Here is an 18,361-nt window from a genome sequence, read left to right on the forward strand (position 1 = left end):
AATAATATGTATCAATATCCATATAATAACTATATTAGGCGAGACTATATATATTAAAGACTTCGGATTTCAAACTAGTCTAAAATCTAATTGCATATATTTATTTATTTTTTTCACCTGCATACACACACTAAAATATATATATATATATATATATATATAAAGAATTATAATTATATATAAATACGTGTGTGTACTTTGGCGGACAAATAATTGCTTTCGTGCAAAGAATATTATTTATTCAAACAGAAATATATATATGTAAACAATGTCTCCCTTTCAAATTTAATTGTTTATTTACCGACCAAGATTTATATATAACAAAAAAAACATATATATACATACTATTAGCACACGCAACTCTCAAATTCCTTTTTCTTACTGTTTATCTTTGTAAATTTGTGACTCAAAATATAAATACACACACACATATATATATATAAATACACACACACACATATATATATATATATATATATATATATATAAATATACACACACACATATATATATAAATACACACACATATATATATATAAATACACACACACACACATATATATAAATACACACACACACATATATATAAATACACACACATATAAATACACACACACACATATATATATATAAATACACACACACACATATAAATACACACACACATATATATATATAAATACACACATATATATAAATACACACACATATATAAATACACACACACACACACATATATATATATATATATATATATATATATATATATATATATATATATATATATATATATATATATATATATATATATATATATATAAATACACACACACATATATATATATATTATTATTCGAAGTGTATAGTATCAAATATCCATATATATATATATATATATTATGCACACACTTCTGTATTTTTTATTTTTGCCATCAAAACGGGTCATAAAATCGCACAACAGTCTTTGTTTTCATTTTTCGATTCGTCTTATTAAGGCAATATCTTATTTATTTTTATGATGTTTACCAAAACAGAGGCACAACACTGCAAAGTTTAGTCTAGAAAACAACTTCGAAAGACTAAAATAACAACCACTACATTACTGTTATTAGATAGTGGGTGTCTGTGTTCGTTTGTTTTGTATCATTTCGGCTTGAGACAAAATAAAAAAGAAGGAGAATTATGAAAGGAAATGCAAGTACGTACCATACATTCTAGATCAGACCAACACGTATCATAAGGCAACCGCATCAACTGTGAAGCGTCTTCGCTGTTTCCGAGTCTTCTGACCGCTAAATTGATGTATCCATCCATTCTGGAAAACGTTCTGAGATTCTGATTTTTTGCAATTGGTAAGTGATGAGTTTAAAATAGAGGAAAAAAACCTTCGTGAAATTCGGGGGGGTTAAGGAATATGAAGGAAAATTTCAGAAGCCATAACACAATATAAGATTCTACTACTATTTGACACCGATTCGCCGAACAACTACCCGATATTTATACATCAAATACAGTAAGCACTAAAAATATTAATACACTTGTAAGAAATAGAACCTATTTTTTTAATTTTTGCAGTTTGAAAGCAGCAGTTAAATGATAAAATGTAACATTAAAATGTTTGGATAATATGTTTCAGCGAATAAAAAAGAACTATATTGATATTTTCAGTCGATAACATTAAGTACGTAATTTATGTTATGATTGTTATTGTATACAAACAGTGCGGATTGATTTTACTTAAGTAATTTTCCTGTTAAGACATCTGACGTCACTGGCAGACAGCCGTCAGACATTTTAGTCAAGTTATTCAGTCGTAGTCTGCTCCAGTCAATGGTAGAAGAAGCTTTAAGAGAAAGACCTAAATATTTTAATTTTGCACTTGTTAGCCACATGTCTCGATGAAAAAAAGTAATGGCTTTGAATCATTGAGATCCAAACTAAATATAATCAGTGTGAACGTCTGATGATATATATTTAAATAATTAGACGTCCATATATCAGTGCAATGAATCGATTCATGAACTAAATGATGACACCGATTTTTATGAAACTTCATGGCGAATCATGATACCAAATAAATACAAAACCTAGACATCTGAAGGCCAAACCTTTATTAATTTTCGGTCAGTGGTGTAGCTACTTTATAACAAAAAGCTGATTTTTAAAAAAATCTAGCAATTTAATTTTAAATAAGCATTCACTTTATGTAATTCTTCGTTTAGGCGTCTTGTTGAATACTGGACTGGAAAGCCTTTTCAAAAATTAGATGAATGTTTAAGTGCCTTACAATATTTAATGCAGCCTATCCCATTTCTATGCGCTAGAAATACGAGAGACTTGATGGGGAAATGGTTGAAATTATACTTTCCAGCAATGAATTTAATCGGACACACATATATATATGCTTAGTCACGTGAACTGAGTATCAAGAGAGTTATCTCAACGCTATAATAATTACACTCGACTTTTTAACCCCTTGCTTGTAAAATCAAACACATTTGTTCTGATTCAAAGCTTATAATGGCAAACCTGATGAAAGCCATGCAAATGGTACAAGATGCTTTCGAATTATACATATGCGTGCCTATAGATCGCTGACCACTACACACATTTTTTTCTCTCCTTGTTTCTTTCTGTGTTCCTTTCTGTGGAAGAGCGTAGGCTCGAAACGTTAAAGACTTTTTCAATTCCAGAGCGTTATACTAAACTAATATATCTGTTTGTTTTCTACACCACCTGTCTTCGTTTTTTGTTTTTTTGTTTTTGTGAAGTCTCTCTCTCTCTCTCTCTCTCTCTATATATATATATATATATATATATATATATATACGTACGAAGTTTCCCTAGTTAAAGTATGTGGAAAAGCATAGTTTCATACATTTTAGAATTGCATCATCATCATCATCGTTTAACGTCCGTTTTCCATGCTGGCATGGGTTGAATGGTTCGACTGGGGTCTGAGAAGCCAGGAGGCTACACCAGGCTCCCGTCTGATCTGGCAGAGTTTCTACAGCTGGATGCCCTTCGTAATGCCAACCACTCCGATAGTGTAGTGGGTGCTTTCTTACATGCCACCGGCACAAGGACCATTGGTACGATTGGATGGTGCTTTTTACGTGCCACCAGCATAGGGACCACATCTATAATTTCCATATGATTGCATTTTGATTTTCTTGTTGATGTACTTGACTCAATAGGTCTCCTCAAGCACGGCATGTCGCCTTATGATTAAAAGAAAATGGATTATTTAATTAAATGGGAAACTTCACTCATCAGAAAACTATGACTCCATCTGCCAATGCACTTTGATTTGCTTTCTGTCCTTTCCAACTATAATGTCTTTAAACAAGTAAAGCGTTTTCCACCATACCTCAGCTACTCTCAATCAATGCACCCTCATTTCCTCCATTTTCTCTCAAATCTTCCTCCCTGAAATGCAATCCTTTGGAGGTTCCTCTTGAAGCAAGTCTCCATGATACTTTGTCATCTATAAGACCTAACATCCAGTGATCTGACTTCATCTTTTAGCTTTTACTTATTTCTGTCATTGGACTGCGACCATGCTGGAGCACCACCTTGAAGTGCCACAGCCTAGTGGTTGAGGGTACCTGTGGAAGAGGTAGACCCAGGAAGTCCTGCGATGAAGTGGTGAAGCACGATCTTTGAACATTAGGCCTCACCAAGGCAATGACTAGTGACCAAGACTTTTGGAAATATGCTGTGCGTGAGAAGACCCGGTGAGACCATAACCCATGGCCTTTACCAGGAGTGTAGCCAGCCCACTTATGCGTACCTTACCTTTCCTTCATTGGACACAAAACCCTGCTTGCGAAGACCTGTTGGGGCAAGCGAAATCGAAATTGAACCAAATTCAATGACTGGCATCTGTGCCAGTGGAGTGCTAACAGCACCATCCGAGCGGGATGACTGCCAGAGCAACTGACTGGCTTCTGTGCCGGTGGCACATAAAAAACCCCATTTGAGCATGATAGTTGACAGCATCGCCTTACTGGCACTTGAACAAAACATTCAAGCGAGGTCGTTGCCAGTGCCGCTGGACTGACTCCTGTGCAGGTGGCACATAAAAAACACCATTTGAGCATGGCCGTTGCCAGTACCGCCGGACTGGCCCTCATGCCAGTGGCACATAAAAGCACCCACTACACTCTTGGAGTAGTTGGCATTAGGAAGGGCATCCAGCTGTAGAAATTCTGTCAAATCAGATTGGAGCCTGCTTACCAACCACATGGTTCCGGGTTCAGTCCCACTGCGTGGCACCTTGGGCAAGTGTCTTCTACTATAGCCTCAGGCCGACCAAAGACTTGTGAGTGGATTTGGTAGACGGAAACTGAAAGAAGTCTGTCGTATATATGTATATGTATGTGTGTCTGTGTTTGTCCCCCCAACATCGCTTGACAACCGATGCTGGTGTGTTTGCATCCCCGTAACTTAGCGGTTTGGCAAAAGAGACCAATAGAATAAGTACTAGGCTTACAAAGAATAAGTCCTGGGGTCAATTTGCTTGACTAAAGAAGGTGCTCCAGCATGGCCGCAGTCAAATGACTGAAACAAGTAAAAGAGTATATGTGTGTATTCATGGCCTAGAGTGTGGCCCTTATGATCATGAGATCATGATTTCAATTCCTAGATTGGGCGGTGCATTGTGTTCTTGAGCAAAACACTTCATCTCACTTCACTGCTCTGTGATCAGTTCGGCACTTGATGCATGGCGCGCTGTGCATCTGTTCGAGCCACAGTGATTTAATGGAAGGTGTGGGCTAATGTGCGGCACATACATTTGATCACTATAAACAAATCATTTGTACAGGTCACTCAGCAAAAGCTGAATGCTCGTATATATATATCGTCTTCAATGAGAGAGTCCATTATATATATGTGTGTGTGTGTGCACTCTATGTATAATGTGTTTTATGAATGTTTATGAAGAAGTAATTGATATCAAAGTACATACATATAGATAAAATGCTACATTATACTTGTGGCTTAGGTGAAAGAGACAATAATGTTGTGAAGTAGGTCAGTTACATAGCAAATCTCAACTGTTGTATTCTACTCAAGCTTGCTTGAATGTTTGTGTCTGAGAAGTGCTCTGTTTGGGAGAAATTCTATAAAAATCCATTAATGCATTAATGCATAATCTTTGTAGTGTGTTTGTGTATGTAAGAATGCATGTTTGTGTTTACAAACCTGAATATGTGTTGAGGATGTGTATGCGGTACTTCATGTGGATTTGTTTCTGTATTTGCATAAATTCTTGCATGTTCATGTTGGTGAGTGTGTACTGACATCTAGGTATTTATAATCTGTGTTAGTATGTATATGACTGACTGCATACATATGTACTACTGCCTTGGTCTGCATCTGTATACATACATACATATACATGTGTGTGTGCACGCACATGTGTGTGTGTGTGTGTACATATGTATAGCCCCCCCCCCCCATATACACATAAATGCATGGCTGCAGTCAAATGACTGAAAAAAGAATAAAAGAATATATATGAGTGTGTATATATACACTCACTCACATATGCATGCACACATACACACACACACATACATGCATGCAGACACATATATAGTTAAATAAGAAGATTATCTAACTAGTTTCATCTTTGATAAATCTGGTCAGGGGTTGTTCACTTTTCATTTCAACTGTTAAAGATGAGCAGAATATATTTTCTCAATAAGTAACATTAACTATTACTAGTATAAAGAAATTTACATACAAAATTGACAGCCAAGATTTGACTGCTATTTCTAGAAGGCCAAACATCCATATAGAGGCCTCCTTAATGGCTCAAAAGATTAAAAAAAAAAAACTATCATCTTAGGAGAAACAACATTACATAATTTACTGGGTTTGTGTGCAATGATTCAAGGATAAATACAATGCTGTGGTTTTTCATAATATCTCTTTTGTTGCCACAAGAAAATTTTAACCATTTTACTGTGGATTTCAGATATAGAACTCAAAATTTCACTACCTTTAACTGCAGAAAGCAGTTTATATACCAATCTCCATTTTGTTGAAGAATGTCATATTTGAAACAATTTTTTGTTGAAATATGTTGAGTTTATTGAGGCAACATGACTTGCAGAAAATACTAATTCTATTTTTTGGTAGATATTTGACATCATTACTGAAATAATGAAATTTAATTTCACAGTTAAAGGGTCGAATCAGTAATGTAAGCTAACGAAACACTTTTCAAGTATACAGTGAGTAATTCTGTCTATACCAGTAATATATGCATGCTTCTCTATGGTATCCATTGAAAGCTAGAAGGATTAATTGTTGTTGTTGGCACTCCGTCGCTTACGATGTCGAGGGTTCCAGTTGATCCGATCAATGGAACAGCCTGCTCGTGAAATTAACGTGCAAGTGGCTGAGCACTCCACAGACACGTGTACCCTTAACGTAGTTCTCGGGATATTCAGTGTGACATAGAGTGTGACAAGGCTGACCCTTTGAATTACAGGCACAACAGAAACAGGAAGTAAGAGTGAGAAAAAGTTGTGGTGAAAGAATACAGCAGGATTTGCCACCATCCCCTGCCGGAGCCTCATGGAGCTTTAGGTGTTTTCGCTCAATAAACACTCACAACGCCTGGTCTGGGAAATCGAAACCGCGAGTCCACTGCCCTAACCACTGGGCCATTGCGCCTCTACTGAAGGATTAGACTCGTTAGTAAAATGTGTGTTTCAGCTAAAGTACTGTCCTGATAGATCAGGAGTTGTCAAATCTTCAGGTCAGATAATTAAAAGAGAGAAAAATTATTTCCAAAGCCCTGAGGGACTAAGGGCCAGTATTTAACTTCTGTTTCATCAAACCTTAAATCTCCTACTGAGTGAGATGTTGCTATCCATTATAAATCTCATAAATGATTTAGTCGTGTCTGACAGAAGGATTTAGAGACAGGAAGTTAAGTTTAATGTGGCGGTTCTCAACTGAGGTCCATATGACCCTTGGAGGTCAATATAAGATTTTGTTATTAACATTTATGTGCAATAAATTGGTTATAACTCCTACAATGCTCAAAATATTTTAATTTTTTTATATGTTACCAACGTCGCCTTCATGGCACTTGTGCCAGTGGCACGGGAAAAGATATTCGAGCGAGATCGTTGCCAGTGCCGCTGGACTGGCTCCTATGCAGGTGACACGTAAAATACACCATTTTGAGCGTGGCCGTTGACAGTACCGCCTGACTGGCCTTTGTGCCGGGTGGCACGTAAAAGCACCTACTACACTCTCGGAGTGGTTGGCATTAGGAAGGGCATCCAGCTGTAGAAACTCTGCCAAATCAGATTGGAGCCTGGTGTCGTCATCTGGTTCACCAGTCCTCAGTCAAATCATCCAACCCATGCTAGCATGGAAAGCGGACGTTAAATGATGATGATACGATTCCTAATAATATTTAGCTATAGAAATATAAAGGGATTTTTAAAACATCAAATGGTTATGAGGGTTCATCTGAGTAAAATAGGAATCAGAGGGGTCCACAGGTAAAGCAAAATGGTTGAGAACAATTGGTTTAATGGCTAAAACACACAACGAAACATGTAGTTCAATATCTTATCCACTCAACTTTGTGATAAGCTGACTGAAACCTTATCAAGCCAGCTGTGTCTCTCAATACAAAGCTGTTGGTGTTATGCAAGAGCTTGATGTACGTACGTGAACTTGCAAAGTAGAGAAAGAGAACACCAAACGAAGACACATGTAAAAATGGCAAAGGTTGATCTCAGAATATTGAACCTCACAGAAACGGCAACAAAAAAAACCATGATGATTTGGTGGAGCGGGGGTGCATTGTATTGAAACTGACTTGTCCAATTCATGATAGCATGGAAAAGCAAGCATAATGTTGACAAGGATGATAATGATTTTGTGTAAACATGTTTAAGTTGAAAAGAGAATAGTGTCAGTTATGTAAGCTAATAATATTTGCTATGCACACACACATGACCTGTTTGTGCTAATTTTTCAATAGCCCAGACATAGCTAAGTAGCTTCTTTCAATGCTATTGTGATACTGGTAGGTCACATAATTCCTAGCTCTACTAATAGCTGGAATAATTACAACTGATGAGGTTTAACCCTCAAGTCAAAGCTGTTGTCCTATTCTAACTGTAGCCATCATGTTGTCTGTGGAGTACTTCCAACTACTTTATCTAACATAGCACTTCTGGGACTTATTTTGCTGTGGAACCCTTATATGATTTTCCAAAAATTGTGGAACCCATATTTACATTTTACAGACAACTGTCATCACCATAATTTTAATATGATATTGTTTTTGAGACAGAATTTATTCTTATAAATTACACGTATGACATGCATTTGAAGTGTTGAATGTTCTTTTTTTATAAAAGAAATTTTTATTAAATTTTATTAAAAGACTTTACTTCTTGCGAAACCCCTGAATTATTTCAAGGAACCTACTTAGAGAAACACTGATCTAATGTATCCTTTCCTTATTTTAAGATGGTAGGGTGTAATTTGAGGGTGATTCAACTGCTATTTTTAGCAAGTTAGGTGACTGTTGTCAGCTCATGTTTTTGTCATTGTTGTTATTGCTTGGGCCAAAGTTACCCCATAACAAGCAGATCTGCAACCAACCTGTCTTTTCTGAGGTGTTTAAGATTATATTATCTAATTCATCCTTACATCTTTAAAATGATAAGGTGTAAAAATCTGTCTAGTTCAGGCTCTCTCTCTCTCTCTTTCTCTCTCTCTCTCTCTCTCTCTCTCTCTCACTCACTCACTCACTCTCTCTCTCTTTCCTTTTCCCTCTTTAATAGATGTTTATAGTCATGTTGTGAAAGGAAATGTAGTAAACCAGTTTTTATTTATATAGGCGCAGGAGTGGCTGTGTGGTTAGTAGCTTACTTACCAACCACATGGTTCCAGGTTCAATCCCACTGCCTGGCACCTTGGGCAAGTGTCTTTTACTATAGCTTTGGGCCGACCAAAGCTTTGTGAGTGGATTTGGTAGACGGAAACTGAAAGAAGCCCATCGTATATATGTATGCGTTTGTATATGTTTGTATGTCTGTGTTTGTCCCCCCAACATCGCTTGACAACCGATTCTGGTGTGTTTACATCCACGTAACTTAGCGGTTCGGCAAAAGAGACTGATAGAATAAGTACTAGGCTTACAAAAGAATAAATCCTGGGGTCGATTTGCTTGACTAAAGGCGGTGCTCCAGCATGGCCACAGTCAAATGACTGAAACAAGTAAAAGAATAGAAAAAAAAGGAGAAAAATGAAGAGAAGGAAGACCTTTCCTTACTTCCCACTGCTCTGAGCCTACTATAATAAATTATTACCTACACCCCACTCCAGTCTACCTATGAATTAGTCTAGCAGACTCCTTCTCACCTGGATTGCTGACCTTAGATATCACATTACACACTTGCAAGAACTATACTCTTAACCTCAACAGACAGCATAGTTGGTCATTCTTGTTGACCTCGACAAACTCCAGCCACATCCCTGCTGTATTCTTGAGATATTCTTTTGTCTGTAAAATTACTTCTCATCTGATGATAGCAGTTATTTGTAATGGAGTAATATTCTCATTCTTCTATTAAAAAGTTATGTAAGGAACAGCTGTAATGAACTGACAATTATCCATCATCTGTTATTATTCAGAAGAATGGCAAATGGCCACACAGGAGAGAAGAAAAGAGGGACAAAGCAAGAAGAATCACTTACTCCTGAAAACACAGTTCCCTCACAAAGCACACACATTACTATCAACAATACAAACACCGAACGGCAATAAACACAATAAACATAAATAAACACAAACAATTCAGACCTAATGCAATACATTAGGTCAAAGACCAACATAACAGGAAACGATGTCAAAACAATCACCCACGCACAACACCACCTCAACGCATAAAGATCATATACGTGACACAAAACACACAACACACTGAAATCTCTCTGCCTCGAGGCAGTGGGGAGATTGCAAAGGTACTTATTAAAAAAAAAAAAATGCACAAAAACCTTCTGAGAGAAGATTGTGAGGTGAAGAACAACCAACTTTCAAACAGTGACTCTCTCTCACTCTCATTCTTTTCCTTTTACTTGCATGTGTAAAGCACAACTTTCGATAGGAACATGCTTAGAATAGGCTGGATAAATGTGAGTGGCTTGGGGTTGCCTTGGAAACAAGGCATGTCGAAGGTAGCATTCCAATCCCCCACTAAAAGTAAAGGTCGAGATGTTCCCAGGAAAACTTCTAGATGTCAAAAGAAATCCGGCAGACCTGTTAAGGATGGTACATAAACTGTTATCAGTCAACTAGACTACATGAGTAGAGAGAGGAATAGGAGGGGATGCAAATGCCTCAAAGACCTGCTCAGACATTTCCAACTAACCTACAGGTACCGACTGAACCACCCAAATGTGGACATGGAGCAACCGCATTGGGTTGTCGAGATTGTATTTAGAGTATTCTGTAGGACAGCGGATAGAGATAGTGTAGATTATCCACAATTTCATATAGTCAGCTACACAGATCACAAATTTGTGGCTTGTACATTTGACTTGGATAAGAATCATAGACAGGGTCCTGGTTACTGGAAATTGAACATGTCGTTCACGGTGCATCAGGCTTACAGAGACTGGATTAGCACATTAGTTAAGAGAGCAATGACGGGCGCCATTGTCAACAATAGATGGTGGTGTGCCCTACAGAAAGCAACAATAGATGGTGGTGTGCCCTACAGAAAGCAATTAAAGCAGAATCGGTTAGGTATAGTAAGACTCTAGCGATTGATCGAAATAGAACGGAGAGAGACCTAGTTAAGAAATTAGAAGAGGCACATAGAAGTGGCATTGCATCCAATGTGTTGGCCCTCAACCAACACTTCAACACCAAACACGAAGGATGCGTTGTCAGAGCTAGGATGTGTGCTCCAAGAAACAAAGGAATTGGAGCCGCCCGAGAGGCCCAAGTGGCAGAGATGCAACGAGGCAACAAAGGTCTCTGGCATATGAACAGGGGCTCAAATTACTCAAGCCCGAAGGATGTGTGTGGCCTTTCAATAGCACTTTGCCCAACTGTTTGGGACAACTAGTGGGCCAGAACACAGCATAGACTGTAGTGCCTACCTGCATGGCCTGCCATGACTCTCAGCAAGAGAAGCAGAGTGTTGTGAAAGACCCATCACAGCCGCAGACATATAGAATGCGATGGTAGGCTGTACAGGAGACAAGTCACCAGGCTTGGATGGTCGGTTCTACGAGCTTTATTGTCATTTGCCAGACTTGTTTGGAGTCGTCTTGGCAGCAGTCTACTGCAACTGGCAGCAAAACGGGAGTTTTTTAAACACGCCATTTATCATTTTATATGAATTTACCTTTAGCTTCAAATTCTTTTTTGGACTTCATTTACTCAAACTTTTTCCAGTTTGTAAATATTTCTTCTAATATGATCACGTTAGAATAATACTCACATATCTAGAATAGTACAGCTGCTACACACACACACACACATTCCAAAAGAAGGCTATTCGACGGATTGCTGAAGATTCACTCACCAACACATAGCCATTGGCATGGTTTGTGGTATGAAGCTTGCTTCCTGACCACATGGTTCTAGGTTCAGTCCCACTGCATAGCACTTTGGCCAACAGTCTTCTACGATAGCCTCAGGCCGACCAAAGCAATGTGAGTGGATTTGGTTGATGGAAACTGAAAGAAGCCCATCGTATATCTTATATATAAATGGCAATGTCTGTCTGTTACCATCTTGCTACTCAAACCAGGGAACAAATCTTCACCAAACTTTGTATACATGTTGAACTAACATCCAATTCAATTATAGGCTAATTGGATTGCAATGAAAATTGATATTGGACTGACTATTGGGGTTGGGCTATTACATGATAAAATGAGAGGGGGTGCAAGCATGTTAGGTTCAGGGAAATGTGGCATAATGAAGGTGGCTGATATCAGGGAAGGGGAGAAGACAAGAAGAGATAGACAGACAGGGACACTTCCATATATGTAAAAGAGAGTTTGTGTGTGTGTGTGTGTGCATGCACACATATCTTTCTTATGCATTCAAAAACTGAGCTGCCCACGACGATAATGATGACGACGTCACATTTTCTATATGTGTGTGTACCTTAAGAGACATCCATTTCTCTATATGTTATGACGAAATACAGTCACTCACTCTCTCTCTCTTTCTCTCTCACACACACACGCACGCATATATACAAAAAAGATGTATGCATACGTATTTATGTATGTGTATATGAAAGATGTGTGTGTTTGTGTGAGACAGAGAGAGAGAGACCGAGTGAGTGCCACTTACACATACATAACAACACACACCTTCACTCACACACACAGTCATATGATCCCATATGATCGAGTTGACAACTTTCCTGCTTCAAACGAAAGAATGCTATAAAATAACTTCCTTTGGCACACGTACACACTCTCCCTCTCTCTCTCCCCCTCTCTTACTAAAACTTCTGTATGAATTATGTTATTACAGCTCAAATCCAATTGAAATCACCTTTTTCTATTCTGTAATTCATATTTGTGATGGGTGCATTTAAGGACCTGATCTTCGATATAAATTTTAAAAAAGGATGTTCTCCCAAAAATCCTGTCCTTTACCAGTTGTTTCTAGTATGTTTCAGTGGGATCATCAAGGAACCTGCAAGACAAGGTACCTTCAGCTGGAGGAGGGAGTAGTATTGAGGGAGGTGGCTTTGTGCCAGTTGATGAGAGGCTGAAAGAATAATTGAGGATACAAGGATATTCCAGCTGGAGAACGAAGAAGAGAAAGAAAAACTTAGAGAGAAAGATAGAGATGGAGAGTGAGAGAGGTGGTGGTGGTAGTGGGTATGTGTCAGGACATTCTCTCAAAGTATAGTTGTGGGGGTGAATATAGGTTAAGTGAAGATTGAACTGGGTGAGTGGGCAGGTTGGGACAGAGGAGAAATTTCATAAGAATGTGAGGAAGGGTGGTTGGAACACACACATTCATAATATATAAATGCACATACATACATATATATACATATATATATGTATGTATGTTTGTATGTACCTATGTATGTGTGTACTTATGTATGGATGCATGTTGTTTACCTGGTTTTAATTTTCAAGTTCCTCATCAATGGAGAAATAGATGATTTGTAGCCTAGATACAAGGCTCTTTCATTGGAATTGGAACAGCATCAATAAGTAATCTTATATGTATACATATATGTATGAATGCATGTGTACATGTATGCAGAAGTGCACACATGGTGCAGGCATGGAATATCATTGCATCTGTGGATCATTTTACATAACTAAACTTCATGAATGTTTTACATAAACTGACAGTTCCTTCCTTTGATATCTTGTATCTATAATCTTTCAATCAAAACTTTTAAGTTTTGTGAAATTTAGTTTCTGAAAGGTAAATCAGTAGTAGTTAATCATGTAACTATGTGCCCCAGTCATTATTGGTAGAAATCTAAAGCTAAAGCCTAGATAGAGTAACTTCAGATTTTTCAACAGTTTGGTATAAATGCTTTCTCTTTTACTAATATTTTTACATAGTTCACTAATATTTAACATACATGTACATATATGCACACATATTGTGTTTGTATCATTGAATAAATGTAAAAAAAAGTGTTCAATACACTTTATATTAGAAGTGCTTGGAATCTTCTATATGTATATGAAGTAATCAGGATTATAAACCCATATTTCATACCTCTGTAGTGTCACTCTTGTTATGTAGATTTTCCTCACAACTGGTTGCATCAAACCTTTTACAAACTGAATGGAGATAAACGTTGCAGGCTTTGTCTGACTGACAGGAGAATCATTCACACAATTCAGCTGCTTTCCTGAACTCAAAGGGTGAAATATTTCATTGTTTCCTCTTCAAAGTAAATTTGTTTTGACATATGGTCATATTCTTTTTCAGACTATTGGATGACAAACAAGTACACATGCACAGCTGTCACCCTTTGGCTGCAACTGATGTCTTTCCATGACAGTTGAATCTTCTTTCCCCACCAGAAAATGATATATAAATTTTCAAAGTGTTTTCATTCCAGTTTTTTTTTTTAATATCACCAAGTGAACCAGGACTATATATTTACCTTCAGTATACAAGAAGCTATGCTCTCCCAGCCAGCAAGTCTGAAGAGTCATTATTATTGTAAAGTGCAACAGTTGGCATGAAACTGATGATAACATTTTGACCAGTTGTATGCCATAAACAGGAATATACTCAAGAATATAATATTTATGTAGTTGAATAGTATATATACTTCATTACAGTTATAGCATACAATTGCACTTAGCATTATAGGTGACTCACCAGACCTGCTGAAGCACATAGCCTCTTCCTTAATGTAAGTAAGAAAATACAGTTTTGGTCAGTTTAAGGGTGAAAGAAAACTGAAACAAAACAAAAAAAACATTCTAAGAGTGAATGGGTTACCTCTTCTTGAACCATTCCAGCTGTGTTGAAAATGGGTCAGTTTGTGTGTGTGTGTTTCTTCTCAGCCTCTAGTTTGCAAACAGGGAAGACTGAGTTTCCAAAGTGAATTTCCTGTCATGAAGGCATTGACAAAAAATTTCACTCTTTGAACTCTAGAAGGTACCCACATTGGGCAAATTTTTTAGGATCATTATCCTCTAGGCTAAGCAAAGTTTGCCGCATCTGCTTCCACTGAGGTATGGCCCAGGTTGTTCCTGCCACTTACAGTTAAACTTTGTATGGCTTTTCCTCATCTTTTAATCACCGTATATATAGCTGGCTAATATTTTAATGTTGCACCTTTCTCAGATTTTAACAGAGGACCTGTGGTTATTTAGCCTGGTCATAAAGGGGCCCTCTATTGCTCCACCACATTTCTGTGTATGTGTGTGTGTCCTTTCATCGCTGCTTTTGCTGGATACAACTCCTGCTTTGTAGACTACCAAACTGATCAAGACTGTATTTATCTCCATTACTAAACAGGCTGTGTGCTTCTGGCCAGCAGGTCTGATGAGTCACTTATATCGCCAAGTGCAGTAGCAGACATGAAACCAATGGTAACTGTCTGATTATTCATATGCCATAGCCAAGGATATACTGCTCAACTATATGTGTGTGTGTGTGTGTGTGTGTGTGTGTGCACACATGTGTGTGAGTGTGTGGACACACATATATATATAATATAAAGAGACAGAGAATGAAATTCACTAGACTTTATTTAGAACTATTACGATTGTTTCAACCCATCATGCACCTGAATATAAAATTTTACTATATATGTATACATACATATATATCAGCATGGCCGCAGCTCTAAGCTGAAACTATAAAAAAAAATTTTTTTTTAATATATATATATATATAACTGTGTAGTAATGCCTCACGCTTCGAGGGACTAAATAAGTCAAAAACTACCAAAAAATAAGCAACATTTTTACCGAAAGCGAAGGAATGCAGCTCTCAAAATTTATCTCTTAAAAACATTTACTACACAGTTAACGCCCTTTATATAAATTATATATATTTATGAAAAAAATGATGAATTTTTTTCATGCTGACTACTTGATAAAGATTTTATCCTATATTATATTATATATATATATATAGGTAGGATTTAGCTTAACCATAAGTGATGGACTAATCACTGTAGCTTGCTAGTATAGTGAGCTCATTCATTGTGGGGCAGTTATCTCCCCTGTCAGTACATAATAGGTAATGTGCTTTTTGTGGCTATAAGGGTCTTTGACTCTTGTTTCTAGCAATGTAGGTGCAACCCTGCACCCTCCTCACTATTAGTGACAATTGAATTTCCCCCCTTTTGGTTTATATTATGTCTAGTCACCTTGTTATTTTATATTTTATATATCTACACTTTGTTTTTGTATCTGGTTTGCAAGATTCTTTATGGGAATTTGTGTGTTGGAACAAATTGGGTTAAAAAATTCTTTTTACTCTTTTACTCTTTTAGAGAGAAAAAGTCAAATGTATTAAGCTCTATATATTTTCTGTATTTCAAATCCAACCATCTCTATTATTACCCTTCTAATTACACTAATTGCCCTTTTTTACTAAAAATTAAACCCTTTCTATTATGCTTAATATGTAAAGAGCGGTGTCATAAGGATCAGATGTCCATATTCAATCCATTCTGCTCTTTTTTACTCATTCTTACTCTCTCGTCCATTCCTCTCCTCTAACATCCACAATCCACTCTTACTCTTCCTATTCAAAAGGATAAGGATTCTTCCAGAGTCATACAGACTCATACGGTCACTTTCCCAGTTTCTGTGGTGTATATATTTTCCCTTTAGATGGGACACAGGTCCGTTGTAGGATTCATTTTTGCCAGCTGAAACAGACTGGAAAAACATGAAATAAAGCATTTTGCCCGGTCCAGGACCTGAAATCTTAATCTTACGATTATGAGTCTAATACCCTAACCACAAAGTCACATGCCTCACTTCTCTTTCAATTACCTATTATTAACTTATATCTCTCTCTTTCCAGGCGTAACCATCCAGTTTTTTACTCTATGTACATAAGAGTGCATGGCCCATTTTGCAATGCTTTCTTTCTGTGACGTCGGGCGTTAAGAGAATTTGGCTGCTAGATCTAGCAAATCAGGTGATCTCATGAATACTTCCTCATTGAGTCGCAGTGACTATAACAGCTATCGTTGTAGTGTGTGCTATATGATAAAACCAGCCAAACGTAATGTTTTTCTGTTGCATAGGAAACATGCTACTCAACTTCCCTCTATGCAAATTATAATAACCTTTTCTACTCTAGGCACAAGGCCTGAAATTTTGGGGGAGTGGATTAGTCGAGTAGATCGACCCAAGTACGCAACTGGTACTTAATTTATCGACCCCGAAAGGATGAAAGACAAAGTCGACCTCGGCGGAATTTGAATTCAGAACAAACGAAATACTTATTTCTTTATTGCCCACAAGGGGCTAAACACAGAAGGGACAAACAAGTCGATTACATCGACCCCAGTGCGTAACTGGTACTTAATTTATCGACCCCGAAAAGATGAAAGCAAAGTCGACCTCGGCGGAATTTGAACTCAGAACGTAATGGCAGACGAAATACCGGTAAGCATTTCGCCCGGCGTGCTAACGTTTCTGCCAGCTCGCCGCCTTGCAAATTATAATAATAATAATAAAAAATTCTCTAAAAAATTTACATAAAATTATAACTGTATCTATGTGCAACATTAATGGATTTTGTAGTTTTGTTGCTACGGCAACAGCTCCACATATAGCTGTTTCTGATCGTGTACTATTAGGTTTGAAAAACAAATTACGTGCACATTTTAGTCGGATTTCGTCTGTTCTTACGCTCTGAGTTCAAATTCCGCCGAGGTCGACTCTGCCTTTCATCCTTTCGGGGTCGATAAATTAAGTACCTGTTGCGTACTGGGTCGATCTAATCGACTGGCCCCTCCCTCAAAATGTCGGGCCTTGTGCCTAGAGAAGAAAAGATTATATCTTGGTGCTCGAAAAATAGAATTATAATGAAAATCCGTTTGGTCAATGGATTTTCAACGAATTTATCATTCGCTTCACCATGAAAACGAACAGAACGTGTTGATGAAATGCTGCTTGCCTTCGTCCTGATTTTTCTTACTATCCCATTATCATTCTATCAGCCCAGTAACAAATAAAACAACTGTAGGATATCTCAGAAGCATAACTACACTTTGGTAGCCCTTATATATCTTTTTAAAATAAAATTTTTAGGATAAATTTTCGAGAGTTTTCTTAACAATTACGTTGATAAAATTAAAAAAAAAAAGATTTTTGGCAGTTTTGGATCATTCTTTTTTTAGATTTATGTTTGAAACATCAATATTACGTGGTCTACACTCATGAAATGGGTCATTTTAATGCATTATAAAGGAAGTTATAAAGAAACACCTCACTAACATTTTAACATTATCAACATACCTCTCATCTATATCCTCGGAACGTGTCACTTCAAAATGCTATAAAAAAAATGTTTTCAGAAATGTATGAAGAAATAAAGTTGGCGGGTGTAGAGCCTCAAACTGTAGATATACCCTCAGAGTAAATCGTGATATTTAATAATTGGACAGAAAATAGCTTCTTCTTCATGATCCATGTGAGTGAGGAACTGAGTGTACAAGAGCTTCCAAAACCCTGGATGGGACACCAGTGTACCGCAGGGTTAATCCCCAGCTATTGCCGGTCCTCATTTTCAGCCTAGTTAACATGAACAAAGTGAAACGAAGTTTTCTGCTGAAAGACACAGCATGCCACTCGGTCCAAGAACTAAACCGAAGAT

At 37.3% G+C, this 18,361-nt stretch overlaps 1 protein-coding gene across 2 annotated transcripts in view; it reads right to left on the reverse strand.

The window, feature by feature from the left end:
- The window catches only part of LOC106877484 (next to BRCA1 gene 1 protein), a 58,885-nt gene extending 57,416 nt beyond the window's left edge, over positions 1 to 1,469 (reverse strand). For both annotated transcript variants that reach the window (XM_089349870.1, XM_089349871.1), the window contains exon 1: positions 1,207 to 1,469. In XM_089349870.1, coding sequence (XP_089205996.1) covers positions 1,207 to 1,314 — 108 coding nt within the window. In that variant the 5' untranslated portion in view covers positions 1,315 to 1,469. The remainder of the gene's footprint in view (positions 1 to 1,206) is intronic.
- Positions 1,470 to 18,361: the final 16,892 nt, after the last annotated feature.

The sequence above is a fragment of the Octopus bimaculoides genome, chromosome 3, assembly GCF_046866305.1.
Source record: "Octopus bimaculoides isolate indiv1 chromosome 3, ASM4686630v1, whole genome shotgun sequence".
Lineage (NCBI taxonomy): Eukaryota > Metazoa > Mollusca > Cephalopoda > Octopoda > Octopodidae > Octopus > Octopus bimaculoides.